Raw genomic sequence first — 21991 nt, 5'->3', positions numbered from 1 at the left:
TTATACTATTCAATAATTTTAAAAGTTTAATATTAATTTTTTTACTCATTTTAACAATTATTGAACATAATTGAAGGTAATGAAACTAGTTTTATGCGTGCCATCCAGCCTCTCAACACACCATACAGGCGTCAGTCTTTGTATCTTTTCAGTGGAGGTAACATCTTGCTTGAGACTCTTCAACTAAACGCTTTTTTTCTGTTTTTGCAAGCAAATTATTGGTCATTTTGAAATTTATTTTACATATTGACAATATATAATGCAGTGCAGTGTTGATTTAAAGAAAATAATCTTGAATTGCACCAAGAGAACTAAAATTTTATGGGTGAAATGGCGCCATGGGGTGACTTCTCTTCCACCCCAATGCCTTCTCTTCTCCCTTCTCCACCCCCATTCTAATTCCCATCATCATCATCCAGGAGCCTTCTACATACACACCTCAAAGTAAGTGTACTTTTCTACCTTTTTTGTTGAATTTAGGCAATTTTCGGTGAGCTGGAACCAATTACCCAAAAACCCATTGAAACAATGGTTTCGGTTAACGAGCAACCTTCTAGAACGGATTGTGCTCGTTAACCGAGGGACCACTGTAACTGTAATAATAATAATAATTTTATTAATAAAGAACTATAAATACAAAAATGAAAAAAAGATCAAAAGTGAGAAACGATATATGTATGTTGTGTTGTCAATGGTAAGAGAAACAATTGAGACCCTGCAATTGTGTGTAAATGAAGCAGAAAGTCAGATCAGCAACCTGGGACTTGGTCACAATTTTCATGATGCCATATGGCAGCAGGGTCTACCATTAGACAACACATTAAGCTTCCAATATTTTCCCAGGCAGTAGTACCTCCCTGTTTGGTAGCTGCCTACTACCTACTAAGTTGTTATGAAACACTTCAATTAGCTGTAACATTATTCAGTGCTATAAATTGTCTGGATAGGTATACCTCTCTTGATTTAATGTTTTACTAACCGGGATTGCCTTGGTTGCATAGGTGCAGGATGTAAAAGTTTACTGTATATTTGTGCTACAGTATCTCCATGATCCTGCTACTTTTCTAGTCACTCCATGATCACAAATGGATTTCTATTAGTTTTTTTTTGTGAATGTTAGAGCTAAATAACTTTGCTTTAAAATTTTTTCCTTTCTTCATTATGTAACAGCATACCTGACAAGAAAAATTTGACACATTTCAAGTCCCAGTCAGTGAGGGCTTTAAAAGAGCAGATGGTCAGTGGTTGATTTTTTTTTAAAGAATCTATATGTTGTCATATTCCTAAAAGAAATGAGGGGGTTGGGGGAAGGGGCTCTAAAATAAAAAGCAGTATTCAATAAGATCTGGTTTTGAAGATATACTTTCCAAATTGTGTTGTGAATTACACTATGTAAAAATCATACAAACAAATGGCTAGGTAACTTATCCCTGGTTGGGTAGCTACTCTGTGTGCCTGCTGCTTGTACAGACACAGACGCTATCTTACACGACCTCTGCATCATTTCCTCCATGGTAAGTTGTGGATGGTATGCTAGAAAGTATGCCAAGGCTCCCACAAAGGCATCACCTGCACCCTGGAATAAAAATGCTTTTGTTGGGCGAAAATATACATAAATACATACATACACTCACTAAGAATCCAATTTAAGAAATATCAGGATGAAGGAACAATATCTAGGGACTGGAAATCAGTCAACATGATCCCAGTATACAAAAAAGGTAGAAAAAGTGCAGCAGAAAACTACAAACTTTGTGAGAAAATTCTGAGGGACACCGAAGTTAGTAGTCTGCTTTGGTTTGTGCATAAAGAGAGGCTCTACTGTATGAAATCAAGTGTAAAAATTAAGTTGGATAACTGAAAACTTCATTTATTTTAAACATGGACAGTACTTTAATGAGTTCTGTGTAGCCTGAAATGTTAGAAAAATAAAGTAAGTTAGCTCAACCCTGCATTTCCTTCCCACCCATCAAATATCATATACTGTACCACTTTAACATGCCATATAACATTTTAACTTAGTAGTTTGCTCTGGTTCGTGCTGATGAGAGACTCCAATGTATGAAGTTCACTGTAAAGGTTAGGGTGACCAAAAATGTGTCCTGGCAATATATTGTCTGAATAACATCAAACTTTTTGGGAACGCATATACAACACAAATCAGCGACTTTCTGTATAAAGATATATTTCTATACACAGAGGGTGATAGTTCTAGGGAACAGTCTACCAGCCCAAGCTATGGATTCATGATCAGTATTGGACTTCAAAATAGCCCTAGACAAAACTAACAAGAACACTGGAGGGATCCTACACAGGCCATTGGCTTCCTTCCCTTGGCATGGCCACCTTGAGTAAAAAAGGCAGGAATCCTCAAACTGGTCTGAATAGTTCTTATCCCCTTGACTGACAAGATTCAAATATCAATAGGTCTCATTATCATGCGTTCTTTCATCTTTACACAAGTCTTTCTCACAGGATACAAACTCATTAAAATCTAGCACATCACACTGTAAGACTGTAAATAAAACAATATCAATAGTACTAACAGTAGTGTCTACTGGAGTCACTTTATCTGCAGGGACATAAATATGTTCATCAAGAGTAGAGTAGACAGCCCCATCCCCTCCCAGTGTGATGACGACACTACGACAACCTCGTGTTAACAGTATCTTGGCAGCAAGCTGAGCATCTTCCACTCTTTTAACTTGAATTTTAGTTAAGACTTCAGCCTGAAATAAGAGAATATATATAATTATCTAGAAACTTAATAATCATGCTGAAAAACATTTAGTATGAGTGGCCACTTGAGACACCATGTAAACTACAACACAGTAGTGCTGTACAGGCAAACTCTGATTTACAAGGATTTGATTTACAAGAAATTGCAGTTTCAAAAAAGCATTTGTCCCACACTTTGCCCAATGAGCAAAAAAAACTGCTATGAGGAGCTCTACAAAGAGAAGATGCACCAGAAACAGCAAATAACTCATGATGCTTTTCTTGTGACCAGAGAAAAGCCTACAACACATGATGAGGAAGAAGGTGACAATTTTCAGGATGAGGCAGAAGCCAGTTTGAGTGCTGAGACTCCCTCTCCTTCCCTGTAACTCCATCCCCCCCCACCACCACCTCATGCACCACTCACTAACATCTCTGATGAGTAGAATATATGTATTTTTATTTATTTACTATCATTTGTGGTAAGTAAATTTGTCAAAATGTCTAAATTATAATTTAAATGTGTTAAAAAATGTCAAGTACAGTATATCTCCATTTATATGTATGTTTTTATTTACTTATGTTGACTGAAAATTTTTTCATGTGAATGCATCTTCACTTTTCACATGGGAGTACAGTACAGTATATGGGGAAAAATGGTTCACATGAAGAAAATTCTCAATATGGCCACTTTATTAAGAACACATCCATAACGTAATGTAGGGGTCCAGTATAGTAATGAGCAGTGAGCGAGTGAACAAGCTTGTACAATGGCAGCAGCCAATGAATGAAGAGTGTCAGGATGCTAGAATTTGAGGAGATAGACTGCGAGATACATCAGCCAATCATAGATAGCCCATGCAGTCACATGACAGTAATAGCCAATTGTAGCACATGATCACTCTGCTCCTACCCACCCACGTGCTCGGCATGTGTTGGTGCATGATGCAATCATTCGGAAATTCATTCAAATGCCCGAAACGTAATCTATGGTGTAAGTACGTATATCAATCAACGAAGAATAGAAAATAGAAAATGAGAAAACCCTGATCTCAAATTTGCACATTTGGCACTTAGGCACCTGCTTTAGTCAACACCTTAATTCCTCCCCTTTATCTACTTATTTTTTTTGTAAAATTCATCTACAGTACCTTACTCCAAACTTTTGATTTTAAAGCAAAACTTTATTAAGGTAAATCTTAAATAAATCAACAGCTTACCTCACTCTCATTAACACAAAAAATGACTGAATTTTCTATGATAGCTGGGTCTAAGTTAGCATCAGCTGGAGCAGCGTTCATCAAAGTTGTAACTGAGAACAAAAAATAGTTAAATCCGAATTATTTCCTTTCTGATAGTCTGGAGAAAAAAAGGTTGAAAGTCATGGGATTTATGATATGTTGTATACTATACTGATCCAAGGTTACTTACATTCACCATCAGTGTTGCCAGGATTGTATAGCCTGACAAACACTGGAGGTAATACTGGGTAAGCTTTTGTCATTTTAAAATGTGTAATCAACTCGTTTACATTAAGGAATTAAAAGCTTTCATTCCTGTAACATGAACTGAATGAAATGAAGAATTAAACATAAAACAACGAGAGCCTATTTTATAAATGAGAAGAGCGAGTGACATGGAGTCGAGTCTACCACTAAGTACCTCTGGATAATTCCTGCCTGGGCCCTGAAGGTGTGAAACTACCACTAAGTACCTATGGATAAAGCCTACCTGGGTCTTGAAAGTGTACAAGACTTAATAGTACTGTAGTGGATATTATCGTAAAGGATAATGAATTACACAAGCAAAGAAATAGGAGGATCCAGAAGATGAAGCACTGGTTGCGATTGTTTCTTAATTACTGTTGAACACTGAATGACAGAAAACACGAGTCTCTCTTTTGTTCACCATCAATAATACCCTACACTGTACTGTACTTGTTTAAGTTGTTATAAGGTTCAGGTTGTGAAACAAACCTAAAAAAAAAAAAGGAGATTCTGTTAACCACCAATACACTTTTTCTGAGTATGGAGCACAGAGGAAATATTCTTGTCTTACCGTTGTGTTTACGTGCCATTACAAGAGCAGCAAGAGTGGCTTCTGAGGTGATCTCTCCCTGACAGACAACCACTGTTGACTCCTTTACCATCTTTTCTGCCTTCTCTATGTTTGCTGCTGTCATCTTTAAATTTGCTCCTGCTATTATGATGATACAGTTGTCACCTGAAGATGTGTACAAGCAATACAATGCAAGAGAAGATTATTTCCCAATACCAGCAACTGACATTTATCATAATTATTTTTATTACAATGTACAAATACTGATACATGCTTATATAATTATGAAAGTATGTACACTATAATTAAAGAGTTCGAAATGTGGAATTTCGTTTTATAGCTAAGGGGAAGAGACAAGTGAGCTGCATAACATATCCTTCACAATACTGTACCGTACCCCCAACTTAAGCCTGTTCTAGCATCTGACTACACTGTCCTGACACAATGAAACTAGAGCCAAATTGCTGTTACAAACTCTGAACTTGGTGACTGTTTTGAAAGCCAATGAGGCTTCATGTTGTCTACAGGCCAGACAAAACAAAATTACCAGGCATTTCCAGGTTTTCCAGGTGTAAATTTGAAAAATTCCAGGTACATTAATTCTGTATTTATTAAAATTAGAGGTTTTTAATAATATGTACTTACAAAGAAACCATAAAGTTATATATATATATATATATATATATATATATATATATATATATATATATATATATATATATATATATATATATATATATATATATATATATATATATATATATATATATATATATATATGTATGTATGTATGTATATATGTATGTATGTATATATATATATATATATATATATATATATATATATATATATATATATATATATATATATATATATATATATATATATATATATATATATATATATATATATAAAGCACGCGGACTTCTACATACAATCAACACCTCAACCCGCCAGGATTCGAACCCACGGCACACAAGCCTATGACTGTGACCGGGGAACGCTAACCGCTGGACCACCAGGATACTAAAAGCAGTCCTAGACTTTGTTATATTTCACACAAAGCCTTTCAACGAGCTTATGGCGCCGTGAACCTCTAATGGGGACCACCCGTATCACTTAGGTGGTCAGAGTAACGTTTATATTATTCAATAATTTTAAAAGTTTAATATTAAATTTTTTGGTCATTTTTAACAATTATTGAACATAATTGAAGGTAAGGAAACTAGTTTCATGCGCGCCATCCAGCCTGTCAACACACCAAACAGGTGCCAGTCTCTGTCTTTTCAGTGGAAGTAACATCTTGCTTGAGACTCTCTTCAACTAAACTCTTTTTTTGCGTGTTTGCAAGCAAATTATTGGACATTTTGAAATATATTTTACATATTGACAATATACAATGCAGTGCAGTGTTGATTTAAAGAAAATAATCTTGAATTACACCAAGAGAACTAAAATTTTATGGGTGAAATGGCACCATGGGGTGACTTCTCTTCCATCCCAATGCCTTCTCTTCTCCCTTCTCCTCCACCCCCATTCTAATTCCCATCATCATCATCATCATCATCATCATCATCCTCCAGGAGCCTTCTACATACACACCTCAAAGTAAGTGTACTTTTCTACCATTTTTGTTGAATTTAGGCAATTTTTGGTGAGCTGGAACCAATTACCCAAAAACCCATTAAAACAATGGTTTCGGTTAACGAGCAACCTTCTAGAACGGATTGTGCTCGTTAACCGAGGGACCACTGTGTTTATATATACAGCTAGACCCCGACTTACGACTACATGAACTTACGTCCATTGGTACTTACGACCTGCTTTTACCGTACGTCCTTCGGGACATACGACTGCGACCGTCGTGACCAAAAATATTTTCAAATGACGCGGGCATTTTCTATACCGAAACGTTTCCGTCCCGGGCGAGAGGGTGGCGCGTCTCGGGTCGCCTCGTGGGTACACTCACTCAGTGGAGCGCTTTGTTTGTGTTTGGCTAATAATAATAATAATAAATAATAATTAACGGTTTATTGAAAGAACTTGGCAGCCAGAAGGCTGAAAATATACAGTTACATATTTGGGGAATGGGTTTCGAATTACAAATAATATACAAGTAACATAAGTGATACAAATAAGATATAGAATAATTAGATGGGGAAAAGCTCAAACTACAGTTCATTTCAACATAGTGACAGTGCAAGGAGTAGTGTTTACTGGGAGTGAATACACTGGTTTATTACAAGTTATTGATAATTTTTACAATGGTTGGGACTGGGCTGTTCTTATAGCGATCAGTTCGTGCACGTATGGGGTGGATGCGGTTGCGGTGTCGTACAGCAATTCTCTGGCTAGGGATCTCAGGCGGTAGTAGGAGCCGGTGTCGAGGATGGTGTAGAAGCTTCTTACCAAATTTGCAGATGAGGTCGTGGTGATGGTCAGTGAGAGTCGAAAGGATGAGTTTGTCGAGCGCCTCTTGATATATGGAGTAGGAAGGGGAGAGAATAATCTTGCATGCCCTCTTTTGCACTTTTTCTATCGTATCCTATACTGATCGCGTTGTGAACTTTCGTTATTATCGTATTTAATTGACTTTATAATGACCGGAAAGCGTAAAGTGAGAGTGCTGGTGGTGTTCCAAGGAAAAGGAGACAGGCAATTACTTTTGAGATGAAACTGAAGATAATAACACAGTATGAGAATGGAAAAACAGTAGCGACAATGTCACGCGACCTAGGTTTCTCACACTCGACTATATCCACTATTCTGAAGGACAAGGAACGTATTCGTGAAGTAGTGAAAGGAACAACACCTATAAAGGGAACTATAATATCAAAGAGAAGACAAGGTCCTATTCACGATATGGAAAAATTATTGGTGATATGGATAGAAGACCAGATACAGAAGCGTGTACCCTTAAGCGTTCTAACCATACAGGCTAAAGCAAGAAGCCAGTTCCAAAGCCTGAAGGAGCAGGCAGGAGATAAATGTGATCAAACCTTTACAGGAAGTCATGGGTGGTTTGATAGATTTAAAAAACGGCACAGTCTACATAATGTTAAGGTGAGTGGAGAGGCAGCTAGTGCCGATGTTGGTGCTGCCGAAGCTTTTAAGGAGGAGTTAGATGATGTGATTGTGGAAGGGAATTATTTGCCTGAGCAAATATTCAATGTGGATGAGACTAGATTATTGTGGAAGCGCATGCCTGAGCGGACATACATCCACAAAGAGGCGAAAACAATACCCGGATTCAAGGCATTCAAGGACAGAATTACACTTCTGTTGGGGGGGAATGTTGCTGGTTTCAAGCTAAAGCCCTTCATGATCTATAATTCAGAGAACTCCAGGGCTTTTAAACATGTCAGCAAGCACACACTGCCAGTGTTTTATCGCAGTAACAAGAAAGCCTGGATGACCCTAGTACTGTTTGAGGATTGGTTCATTACTTGTTTCATTCCACGAGCCAAGGAGTATTGTCTGCAACAACAGATTCCATTCAAGATTTTACTGATTTTGGATAATGCTCCGGGACACCCACCACACCTGGACGACATGCACCCTGATGTTAAGGTAGTGTACATTCCACCTAACACTACCTCTATCATCCAACCCATGGATCAAGGTGCTATTGCTGCCTTTAAAGCGTATTATTTACGCACGACCTTCGCTCAGGCTGTTGCTGCTACTGAAGGTGAGAAAACGCTCAGACAGTTTTTGAAGGAGTACAACATTTAGTCATGTATAAAGAACATTAGTACAGCATGGGATCAGGTTACAAAACATTGCATGAATGGAATACGGAAGAAAATCCTGAAAAGATATGTGCACAGTTTCAAAGTATTTAATGAAAATGAAGTTATTTTGGATATTAGTAACAAGATAGTGGAGTTAGGTAAACAGCTGGAGTTAGAAATTGATACTGAAGATGTTGGACAGTTGGTTGAAAGTGTAGCAGAAGAGCTCAGTAACGAGGATCTTATTGAACTAGATGCACAGAAAATTGCAGAGGAAGAAGAGATACAAAATGTAGAAGAAGAACCTGCACCCCCAAAAAGTTTTCAGTGAAACAAATGGCAGAGGCATTTGCTACAATTAATAAAGCAATGCAAATGTTTGATGACATGGATCAAAATTATGAGCGTTATGCCAAAGTTGACAGGACGATCCAAGATGCGCTTGCTTGCTACAGAGGAATTTATAATGAAAAGAAAAAGCAAACTGTGCAGTGTAAATTGGACATCTATTTCAAGAAGTCCCCCAGTGCTGTCTCCTCATGCCCCACCAGTGCTGCCTCTTCACTCCCTCAAGATGAACCAATACCTTCAACCAGCAAGTTTTTACAGCACATAAACCTGTCTGAAGAAAGCGACATTGATGACCCACCCAGCCCTGTCTCCTCTTCTGCTTCTTCCAATTAATATAGTCTCCATGTATCCTGTAAATAGAAAATTATGGGGGCCCTGTGCATTCAGCTGACTACATTTAAGGTAAGTGCTCAGTCACACTGTATCCATTTCATTATTTATTACTCTGTACTGTATCCATTCCTCATTATTACGTTTAGTGTACTGTATTTCATTGTGTAGATTTTTAATTTTTTTTTATTTATTTATTTATTTATTTATTTTTTTATCTATGTCGGACTTACTACCATGTCGGAGTTACGACCTGGATTTGGGTCCCTAACCCCTTCGTAAGTCGGGGTTTAGCTGTGTGTGTGTGTGTGTGTGTGTATATATATATATATATATATATATATATATATAATATATATATATATATATATATATATATATATATATATATATATATATATATATATATATATATATATATATATATATATATATATAATATATATATATATATACATATATACATATACACACACACACACACAGCTAGACCCCGAATTACCTTCCATAAGAATCTTCAATTTGGTTAAAGAAAAAATTCAGTTAATGAAACTTTTACGAAATCATGTCAACATGTTTTTGCTTGCTCACCAGTTGGAATATTAGTCCGCGAATACAGTACTGCAATCGGTTCTAGGGCTTAAATTCATTCCCATTTGAGTAAATATCAAGAAGGTTGTACTACTATTCAATAATTTTCTAAGTTTTATATTAAAATTTTTAGTCATTTTAACACTGATTTAACATTATCGCAGTACAGGAAAATAGTTTTTGGTGCGCCAATAAGCCACTTGACTCACCCAGCAAGGCATCAGTTTGTATCTCTGGTTAGTGGTCGGTAACATCTTGCTTGTGCTCTCTTGAACATAAACTATTTTTACAATTTTACGGTACAATTATTGGTCATTCTGAAATTTATTTTACATATTGACAATATATAGTGCAGTGCAGTGGTGATTTAAAGAAAATAATCTTGAATTACACCTAGTGGACTTATAATTCACAATGTCTTCTGGTACCTAACCCAGGAATTATCACAACTCCACTTATATAAAGCAACAAAATAATAATACAGTACCTGCATCATCAACTGCAATTGGTGCCACACCAGTTGCTGCTTCACTTGTCACTCCAACATGAGAAATGTTCACACCATTGTCATGGAAATTTTGTAAATAGTTCTGGCCAAATGAATCATCTCCAACCTGTTTCAAAGAAAACTTTATAATAGTAATAACCTCCCAAGTTACCATCATACATACTGATGTGGCTTAATATACCCGGCAGTCATCCTAACTAATGATGGCTCGTCACTACATGCACGCAACCAAGGACAAATCTTAACACTATACAGATGGACACCCCCCTCAGTAATATGCAAAATGGTTGTACAGTACAATGGTGATGTGGACTATATGTGATCCTCCTTGTAAGTTTATCAACTTGAAGGGCAACAGATAATCCTGTACATAAATTTATTAACTTAAACTACATCTAAACCTCTACTGCTGCACCAACATTGTTGGTCTTAAAGTCTGAGTTGGATGAATTAACCCAAGGACTGACCCAAACAAAGGTCTCTATGTGCTCTAAAAAACACACAAAAGTTAAACCTTTCACTGGTAGAAAGAAAAATAATTCTTAGAATTTACTGAATACTGTCAATACAGTACAGTAATTATATTTATAAAGCTGCTAAATTTTTATAAATACAGGGGGCCCCCAAATTTGCGGATTTTTATTTTGAGGTCCTCTATTATTTGCGGATGACACTCTGGATATACCCAAGAATGTCTGTGGGTAGTTTTAAAGTTGCTGGCATTTTTGCAGCTGGGACAGGGTGCCATTCATTCTAGAGACAGTAATTTCCTTTACCTGTATTGTAAATACCTACAAGTGTGTGTGTGTGTGTGTGTACACACACAAAACACATACAAATAAATAATAATGGAAAAATACTCTCACAAATAATGAGAAACAAAAATTATTAAAAATGTGAGTCTACCCTCAAGTCCATGCTTTATTAATAAAAGTACAGTACAGTAATAAAGCACGGACTTAAGGGTAGACTGTCACATTTTTAATAATTGTTGTTTTTGATTATTTGTGAGAGTATTTTTCCATTAGTATTTATTTGTGTGTGTTTTGTGTGTGTGCGTGTGTACACACACACATACAGGTAAAAGAAATAATTGTCCTAATGGTAAACACATAAAAGGAATACTGTACACATTTCTTTATACACAGGTAAAAGTCCCCCCACCCTTTTAGCAAATGTTATTTGTTATTCGTTGATTTGGCGATTCGCAGCCATTTGAGAACCTAATCCCCACGAATTTGGGGGGCCCCCTTTATGTTAAAAGGGGTTACATAAACCAAAGTTTTGTTTGTCAATTACAGTACTATTATTTGTAAACAAGACAAGAAAACTGCACATGTATATACAGCCATACCAGTGGTAATCTTATTTTCCTCCCTTTTTATTTTTCTCTCATTGACAAGATACGATGGAGCTGACAAAGTGAGATAAAATGGACCTGACACAAAGAATGACCCCTGCTTCCTATGCCTATACCCATGGTTCATGAACATAATATTGTGATGTCATATACAAGCACTAAAGTTTACCTACATCATGTGAGTATGACCACTACTCAGCCACCCACTGTACGTAAGGCTCCTCAAATTTGTATGAAAGAATTAGAAAATGTTTCAGCAGATGCTACAGAGTTCTCAATGACCCAATTATAGTGTGAAAAATGTTACACACAGGAGCATAAAGTTCACCATACCATAGCAACCATTGCTGTTGTGGCTCCGAGTCTGGTTGCTGCAATGCACTGATTTGCACCCTTTCCACCAAAACCCACACTGAAACGGTGACCGTGAATTGTTTCACCTAGTGCAGGCAGTCGAGGAGTGTAACTGTAATGATATAAATTATGTCTTAATTTTTTCACCTCACACTGTAATGTATACATTTTTGACACCGACCATAATACCTTCACAATGTTGAGACAGATCTTGATGTTTTTATTTAACTCATAGGTCTCTAAATTCTCATTCTGATGTACTAATCACAATCATACATGTTAGTTAACTTAATATAATTTGATTCATATTACGTTCAGTAATCCCGAAAACACATAGCTATATTGTAATGTGTTCCTTGAAGGTCCCCCACTCAGACGTAAGTTTTCTACCATGCATTTCAGTCGATTCAAAAGAAATACTGTGTTGATGTTTGCAAATTTAAAATTACGAGTGAATGCTTATGTATAACCAACTTATGGCTGAAACATTCAAGATCCCTCTGCTAGTCATGAGAGAATATGAGATGTCTATTCACCACTGAAGATTGTTTTGAATGTATTGAAATAACTGCCATTTTTATATTTGAAATCTCATAATCACGAGGCAGAACCTGTCACCCGCCAAATTCTCTGAAGTCTAACCGCCCTCCATGAATGTTCCTTGTTCGCTTGAGAGCCGATTCGCCAAGAAATGTGACCACCAGTCTGAGTAGTTGAGTGTTTCTCCATGGATACTAATTAATTATTATTGTGAATTAGAGTCCAGGTATTTGACAGTGTTATAAGTAATAACTTGATTGAGTGATATTAAAAAGTGTTTAGAATGACCATCTTTCTAGTGTCACTGTTGTGTAATATTACCCATAAGTTAGTATATGTTCAATGAGTGTTGTACCTACTTATATTTTGTCTAAGTGTTAAAGTAAAGTACTCAGTATTGTTTGTACCTAAGTGATTGATGGTTCAAATTGTCACAGTTTTATTAACTGCTTTTAAAAAATACTAATTACAGCAAGTAAAATATATGTATCACTGCTCATTCCTTCCAATAATTACCATCCTTAAAAATACTGTACACCTTATAATTCACATGCCTAACCTCTCATGTCATATCATGCTACCACATTAATTAAGAGGTTCATTATTAGTGTTATATTATAAAGTAAAGTTTAAGTGGTGACAAAGAAATAGTTAAAAGTTCACCCTTTATACTGAGGTGTTAATGATACACTATAAAAAGAAGCATCAATAAGAAGCAAATAACATACAGTACTGTATGTGGGGAACAAGATGGAAACAAGGAAGTACTGTACAAGGTTTTTACCCCTTCCATTCATAATATGGAGGGTGGCTGGAATTGGGAGTAAATACACACACTCTTCATATTCTGACCTTTAAATATTTTTAATAATTATAAAAACCTTAGGCAACAAGTGTTAGCATTAGAAAAATACTGCACAGCAATTATAATATTTGAGATGTCATTTGGACATAATTTTACAGATATCAAATTGCATACAAGAGATCCTTTATCAGCATGTTCAGGGGTACATATACTGTACAGTACAGTATTGAGAGTTTGAAAAAAAATCGGTGAGATCAAGATTATGGCCAAAATGGATTTCATAGGATTTTAGACCAAAAACACTTTTTCTCTCAGAATTAAAATTTAAGTGTTCTCTAACTACAGTAAGTCCTCGTTTAACGTTTCCCCTGATAACGTTGTTTCGTTATAACATCGCTATTCTTTTGATACCGATAATTCGATAAAAGTCCACACGACTCATTATACAAGTAAAGTCTTTTTTAGCATTGTCACGGACTACTTTTTACAGCGCATCACCCTCTCTCGTCTTGGCGCGCTACCTCTCACTCGCGGAACGTCACAGCGCCCCCAAGCGGCATCAGTCTTTGTTAGGCTTCCACAACGTTCGTGTGTGTTTAAGTGATTTTGCTCTTAATACTGTACTCTACAATTCGAAATGGCTTCCAAGCACCCATCAAGTGCTACTGATGTTAGTGTTGTGAAGAAGTAATGTAAGACCATTAGCCTTGCTACGAAAATGGAGGTTTTAAACCGGGAGGAGCCACCCGCCGGGTCACAGTGACTTGCCACCCTCCTCTTCCTCTCCCGCTCCACTACCCATCACACACTCGCTCCACCACCTCCATCCATCAGTGAGCAGTGGTGGGCACGGTTCCGCTAATCCGCTAATTAGCGAAGCTAACTTTCTTGTTAGTGGATTAGCGTTTTCGCTAACTTTGGAAACCATTAGCGGACCAATTAGCTTCCGCTAAATTTGGTTCCACGAACAAAATTTATACATGTTTGTTCCTGTCGGTTGTAAGCATGTGATGCCACGACTCGTGTCTTCATCAGCCAGTCAGGCACGCTTGGTTGACTGCGTGTTAGTACTGTAAACGTGATACAACATGATTTGTCGACGCCGCGCTGCAGCAGCTGAACGAATGGAATTTTTTGATTATTAAAGTTTAATACTTTTTTTTACAGTAAATAAAGACTGTCAGTGTATGTTGAAAGAATCATAGAATGTAATTGTAAACTAATGCATAATTTCATTTCTCATTTATTTGTTAATTTAATTAGGATTGTTTTTGTGTCAATATATTTGGTTATGCTAAGTACTGCATAAGTTCATAACCAGGATGTCATCCAAGGTGTGCACCAAACAAAATTTTCTAAAAACTTACTTTTCATTAAAGTTTAGAGTTTTCTGTTTACTGTATTTACATGACTAAGACCAACAATAAGTTATATAAAAATGCACTGGTATAATGTGTACCAGTATGTGGTTGGTATTGTATGAAAATGCAAATTAATTATTTGTGAAATTGTGTACAGTGTACACCTTGATAAGTTGATCATCATCTGATCTTGGCATAATGCTATTTGCTACCTATGCTATACAGTACTATAGTTTTTGCATTCGTTTAATACTTTCTGTCTTTTCGTACAGTAAATAAAGATTATAAAGTGTATGTTGGAACTTGAATGTAAACTAATGTTTAATTTCATTTGTTCATTTAATTATTTGTGTACACCTTGATCATCATCTGATCTTGACATGCTATACCTTTTTGGAAAGCTCTATGTTTAAGCTACAAGACAACATATGAAAATTTCTGCTCTCTAGGTCTGTTTTTACGGGTTTTAGATGAGGGGAAAAAAAAAAAAAAAAGCTAAATTCATATAATAAAAGTTAGCGGTTAGCGTTAGCTTCCGCAATTTTTTTTTAGCTGTTTAACGGTTTAGCAATAGCGAAGTTAACTTTTTAGTTAGCAGATTAGCGGTTAGCGAAGCTAACTTTTCGTTTAGCTGTGCCCACCACTGTCAGTGAGTACAATACAAAATGATTTAGTTTATTTATATATATACAGTATAACCCCGCTTTACGAGGTCAATTGAACCCACGGAGGCCAGCATAAAGCAGGAAACGCGTAAATGGAACAACAGAACATATGGGATTAATTGAAATAGAGACTGGGCTGACCCCCAAACTCCACTTTTTCAGACACAATACCTACGTTGTAGTAAAAATAACTTCTTAAAAATTTTATGATGGTATGCACACACAATTAATAATTAAGAGAAATATCAATAATATCAGGTTTTTTAACACTTACATTAGTAAAAAAGATGGCTGGACACACGGGGATGGGGGGTTGGTTCCGAGGCAGAGGGCAGATTATTGGCCCTCACCTGTATCACTTGTATCAATTGTATCACTATCCACCACAGAGGCTTGCAGGGCCTCTTTGTCAAACCCCTCAAAGTCCATATAAGTCCATATCCTCACTATAATTATCAGTGACTTGGGCCGGCTGTGGTGGGTGGCGGGTGAAGAACTCGGTAAAGTTTTGATGACTGGGCGACTTTGTGTGCACCCTGCCTGCGCCGCTTCCCACGTATATGAGTAGATGCACCACGTAAAGTGGGAATTCCGGTTCTGGCGGGGTACCGCGTAAATGTGGAAACGCGTTAACGAGAACCGCGTAAAGTGGGGTATTACTGTACTATTTTATATAAAAATGCCATTGACTTTCTGTTTATGTAATGTATTTCATGGGGCAAAGGGAGGCTCAGGAACATAACTCCCGTATTTTATCTATTTCTTTTGGGGAAAATTGATTCCGTTAACGTTGCGGTTTTCAGGAATGGAACCGCAACGTTAAGAGAGGACTCACTGTACATACTATAAGTACATCCAGAAGAACAAATAAACACCAAAGTGTGACCTTGAAAAACCAGGGTTGTAGCCTATTTGATAAGTTTTAATATGACATTAATCATGATCAGTACATTTAGGATGATTTAGTAATCATTTATACCCTTTTCCACCTAAAAAAGTCACTGTACAAAGGTCAAATTTGAAAAACAAAAGCTTTGATCAGTCACCCAGACTCATCCTACATGCTTAAAGGCAAAAACTAAGTTTAAGTTCATCTTAATGAATGGAAGAAAATATTCTACTTTTACAGTTGAAAATTTTTAAGAATTCATTTCAGTACAGTTGGAGAGAGAGAGATGGGCAGTGGCAACTTTACTCCTCTGGACCCGTATAATACATGATCTGAACATACAGTACTAGTATCAGAGGCTTAGAGCCCAACCATAAACAGAAGCAGTCACCAGTTATACTGAACAGTGGCAACTTGGCTCCCTATATTGAACAACCACAGCTCTGTCTAACACCCACGTTTATTTCAAATGTTTCACTTTCTTTCCCATTTACTCCTACTGTTGCCCTGCTGTTTTCATAGAATGCATTTACTGCATTTAAAAGCCTTCCCACCACCCCATACACTTGTAATGCCTCCCACAATGCTTTTATGTTTACCCAATTACAGTATATGCCATTTCCAAATGTACTATAAATAATTAAAAACATCTGTAAGTAATAAATAAAAAAAAAAACTTATAAGAAGCAGGAAAAAAGACAGATTAAAAAAACAAAATTGTTTGGTTTAAACCATTTGTTTAAATCAGCCAACCCTGAATTTAATAATAATTAAAATTTAACAGCTTAACAAATCTAGCAGCCATAACCTGAAGATATACAAATTGTATAAGGCACACTCGCCACAAAAATTTCTTGAACAGCTGAGTGCGACAGATTTCAGAATGAGCACTATGGCTCCTATAATCTCAAAATGGTTGGTATGTCTGGTTACAAAGTGGTTCCGTATTTCATAATAATATATCCCTGTGTTGCTTGACTTTATGGTCTTTACAGGTGAAAAGAAGTAATTTAATTTGCAATAAAAGTTCTTCAGAGCAATAGTCAGATTCTTCATTAGTTTCGTCATATTGTATGACCCATTGAGCGTTTGAGAACTTTTTGTGGCAAGTGTACATGTTTGGTACTACAATACAGTATTACTGTACTTACCTTACAAGATCTGTCATACAGGAGCCTATCACGACAACTTTAGGGGTACTCATGATCTTCCTTAGCACTGATGTACAAATCTACAAGTTTAATCAATATCTGAAACCAATAAAGTATATACAGTACATTTAGTGAGTCTCTTGCTTATAAATTATTATCAGCATGTTCCAAATTCAGTCTACAGTATTTACTGTATTCTACAAGCCTATTTTTCCAATTACGGTACAATACAGTACAGTATATGAAATAGAGAAAGTGCATGTACAGCATTAAGAAAAGAAGAGTATCAAAGAAATGAAGGAATGTACACTAGTATGCCAACATATTTTTAATGACATACAAATATACCATAAGGCTTCCACACTGGTACAGAATTTTTTTTTTATAAATTTTATTATTAGATACAGTACTGTACAGTACAGTGTGTCCTCTCTTAACGTCGGGGTTGCATCCTGAAAACGCGACGTTATGCTTAACAAGGTTAAGCGGATCAATTTTCTCCATAAGAAATAGATAAAATACGGGAGTTATGTTCCCCAGCCTCCCTTTGCTCCATGAAAAAAGTTACATATACAGAAAATCATTGCCATTTCTATAGAAAATAGTACTGTACAGCTGCTCCCCGACTTACGAGGGGATTAGGAACCGACATCCAGGTCGTAAGTCGAAATGGTCGTAAGTCGAAATGGTCGTAAGTCAGAAATGCTTAAACAATACATATAAAATCTAAAATGGGGGTCTCTTTTTCTTCTCAGCACCACAAAACACTCACTTTTAAGCTTGCCAGCCATTTTAAAGTGAATTACAGATAAAAATTTTATATGTGTACCTGTACTGACTTTGAGACTCGAAAATACGTAATTTGACCAAATTTTGGTACGACTGAGGCAGGTCGTAAGTGCGGGTGGACGTAAGTCGAGTAGGTGGTAAGTCAGGGAGGAGCTGTATATAGAACTACAGTACTAAGTTTGTATTGGTATTCACTGATAGACGGAGGTGGTAGAGCGAGTGTGTGGAGCAAAGGAGGAGGATGGCGGGAGCGGAGGAAGGTGGGAGCAGAGGAGGGCGGGAGAGGAGGGTGGTGAGTCACTGAGACTCTGCGGCTGCCTCCTCCTGCTCTGACTGGGGTTCCTCCGCCGCTGCTTGCTCCTCCTCCGTTGTTGGCGGGAATGTCTCGGCAGCAACCGCATCTGAACTGGCAGCTTCACCTGTCACCTTTATGTTGTGGAAGTTATACCGACACTTAAATCGTTGAAACCATCCTCAGCTGGCCATAAAGGACTCTTCCTTTGATCCTTCACCCTCTGTTTCCTTCATGTCATCAAACAAGGGATCTGGCCTTATGCTGGATAACCATGAGGCTCACAGGGGCATTGCATTGATTCTGGTCCTCCATCCACATTGCCAGCATCTTTTCCACCTTCTCTATCACAGTGCTTCTAGTACGAGTCTTCTTAGTAGCACTCGGAGAAGAACCACTTCCAGCACTAACCTTAAGCTTGTCAGCGTTGGTCTGGATAGTAGGCACTGTTGTGGGGGTTAGACCAAGCATAGCAGCCATGTCCACAGAACGTACCCCTTTTTCAAATCGGGTTAATACGTCCATTTTCGTAGCAAGGGTAATAGTCTTACATTGCCTCTTCAGTCCAGAGATGGGGTCAATTAATTTTTGTCAATTCAATTCAATTCCAATTCAGAATAAATTTTGAATTAATCAATTCCAATTCAATTCATTCGAAAAAAGAAATCTTCAATTCCAATTCAATTCATTATGGTCGATATTTCATTCAATTCAATTCAAATGTTTTTCAATTCAAAATCAATTCTAATCTACCATTAATCTAATGGAAAGAAATAAAAATTTGAGGTTTCAAATTAGTTTCTTTATTTTTATAAAAAATGCTCTACCACACAAACCAATCATATTCTTTACCAACCAAAAGTTCAAATGGTTTAATTCTTTGTATTAGTAAACAAAATATGAATGAGTCCAAGTTACTGAGGATTTTGCATCTGATCATCATAAGTTGCTCAAATTGCCCCTCTCTGGCCTGAAGAGCTTGCCAGCAATGGAGAACAGTCATTCCACAGGAGCCGATGTAGCAGGAATAGCCAGGTACTTTGCTGCAAGCCTGGTGAGGACAGGAAACTCAGGTTGGTTGGCCTTCCAGTAGCCAAGGTGATCACCATCTTCCTGTAGACATGACTGGTTGAGGTAGAGTGAGACCTCAGTGATGGAGTTGGTCTTGGTGCAGAAGACCAGTTGGCCAGGGCAAAGAACTTGTTCCTCTTCATCATTGGTGGTTCAGCAGGGGAAGTGTCTGCTGTTGTAGGATCAACACTGCGTGCCATATCGTATTGCACAGTCAGAAGGTCACGAATGTCTTGCACTTCATTGTCAGAGTCATGACAGCATAATATATTATTTTATCAATTCACATCAATTCATTACATCAATTCATATCAATTCCAATTCAATTCAATTAATTTTGTATTTTTTTCAATTCCAATTCAATTCAAATTCACGGATTTTTTTAATCAATTCCATTTCAATTCATAATTGACCCCACGTCTTCACTACACTAGCTTGAGTCGCTTGGGGATGCTGTGACGTTCCGCAAGTGAGGGCAACGCACCGAGTCGAGAGAGCGTAGCGCGGCCAGACAAAAGCAGGTGACGCGACGTAGAAAGTAGTCCGTGACGACACAAAACGACGTAGTAGAGGATCACCGGGATGTCAAACGAATTTTTGGTCTCTAAAGTTCAGCGACGTAGTACCGAAACGCTAAGCGGGACTTTCGTTAAGCGAGGACTTACTGTATTGTGAAAAGCACTTTTTATTGTAAAATAATGAGAAAAGTTTATATTTTATAATTGTGGAGAAATGAAAAGAAACCTCCCTGTTAGCTGGAATTGGTATACGTATAGCTGTTCCGGGCTTGGAGAACAACAATAGAGGAGTAGACAACGGCTACCTACCACCAGAAGGAATTGTCCGAACTGGTTGAAATTTTTTCTACACACTAATATTATGATATTAAACACAAAAATGGAAACGACAATGCATAGACCCTGACCTAACATACCCATAGGTTGGGTATGTTAGGTCAGGTTCTATTAGGTTCTATGCATTATTGTGTTAATTTATGTGTTAAACAACTTACCTTAATATTGAGGTTGATATAAATCAGCAATGGCGAGGAGAAATTCGTGGAAGCATTCACAATTATTTATAGGAAACGTTTCTTGAAGAGGGATTCAGCAAGGTAAACAACAAAAATGGTGCAGGGAGGAGAATTGTGAAGCGGGATGGAGCCAAAAAAAAATAAAAAAAATAAATAAAAAAATATATATAAAAATTAAGATCATAATAGAAAGTTGTTTATTTTAATATACTTGAAATCATCAAAACAATAAGTACACCAAAAATAAAGAAAATCAACAAACAACTTCTGGTGGTAGCCGTTACCTACACCTTTACCAAGAACAACCAACCTAACCTAACCTGGTAAATTTTTACAAGTTGCCCATATTCTAAGAAATTAAAGCAATTTTCTGGAACACTAATCATTTGCAATGAAAATTTTACTAAGAAAAGTTGTTAGAAATAACGATATACCTAAAACTGGACATTTAGATCTCACTATTCTGAGCATTTTGAACCCCATATACACCTGGCGGAAATGGATACTAGCAACACAGTTTAATTTAATTGATTTTAAGTAGTTTTCAGTCTGTCTTATGTTATCTGTGTATCGATATCTTCACGATTTTTTTTTCGACCAATCGCATTTAATTATTTTCAAAGGCCCTGGGTAATTTCATTGACCAGTCTCACAATGGTCGTGGTGGAGATTGGTTATCATTTGTGCTCCTACAATTATTTTTAATTTATTGCCGAGTTTTACGAGAAAGACGATCATTCTTACGTATCCCTGGTTGTTTTACATTTGTCTTCTGGAAATAAACGAGACGCCAGCAGCAGACATAAGTGGCCAAAAGACCCACGAAATAATTTATTGCTTTATGAACTAATATAAGATGAGTTACAGGTGTTATAGTTAACATACCTACAGTACATCGGCTATTCCTGTCACGTGAGTTTGTTGACAAGACTATTTGGGTCTGACGACTGTCGACAAGCGCAGAGGACCTCACTTTTTTTACGGAGTTAATGGTTATATTATGGTAAATTACTTCTAATAACATGAAACATTTAACCGAGTCATATACTGTATATCTGTGTTAGAACATTCTTAATGGGTGTCTGTGGTAACAGAGAGCCAGTACAGTACATGCCCACGGTGCCACCAGTGCCTTAAACACATGACTCACGCGTCATGGGCCACGGCCCCCAAGTGGCTAACAGGCCGATCAGTGGCTAATAAAATAAAATAAAATAAAGTAAAATAATTGCTTTATCTTACAGCCATAATAAAAAAGGGTAAAGGTGTAGAGGGTGACCACCAGGGGGTCACTCTTCTACACCTTTATCTAAAAGAGTAAAGTAGTCCTCCCATGCAAAAGTTCCATTTTCTTGTATCACAACGTAGAAAATTAACGTAAATGAAACATT

At 37.0% G+C, this 21991-nt stretch overlaps 1 protein-coding gene across 4 annotated transcripts; it reads right to left on the bottom strand.

Moving 5' to 3' along the window:
* Positions 1–1334: 1334 nt before the first annotated feature.
* Positions 1335–21728, bottom strand: LOC121854702 (ribokinase-like). Of its 4 annotated transcripts, none has more exons than XM_042349421.1 (8): positions 21486–21726; positions 17416–17495; positions 11984–12116; positions 10270–10396; positions 4777–4941; positions 3939–4030; positions 2547–2729; positions 1335–1576 (listed from the first exon to the last, which is right to left on the bottom strand). In XM_042349421.1, the coding sequence occupies exons 2-8, from the start codon at positions 17466–17468 to the stop codon at positions 1400–1402; spliced, it is 930 nt and encodes a 309-aa protein (XP_042205355.1). In that variant the 5' UTR covers positions 17469–17495; positions 21486–21726; the 3' UTR covers positions 1335–1399. The 4 variants fall into 4 exon arrangements, with proteins under 4 accessions (XP_042205355.1, XP_042205352.1, XP_042205354.1 ...); XM_042349418.1 differs by having other exon boundaries at positions 17416–17514; positions 21486–21724; XM_042349420.1 differs by lacking the exon at positions 21486–21726 and adding an exon at positions 21345–21461 and having other exon boundaries at positions 17416–17514.
* Positions 21729–21991: the final 263 nt, after the last annotated feature.

The sequence above is a fragment of the Homarus americanus genome, unplaced genomic scaffold, assembly GCF_018991925.1.
Source record: "Homarus americanus isolate GMGI-L3 unplaced genomic scaffold, GMGI_Hamer_2.0 scaffold53233, whole genome shotgun sequence".
Taxonomy (NCBI): Eukaryota; Metazoa; Arthropoda; class Malacostraca; order Decapoda; family Nephropidae; genus Homarus; species Homarus americanus.
This window is presented reverse-complemented; position numbering and strand designations above follow the sequence as displayed.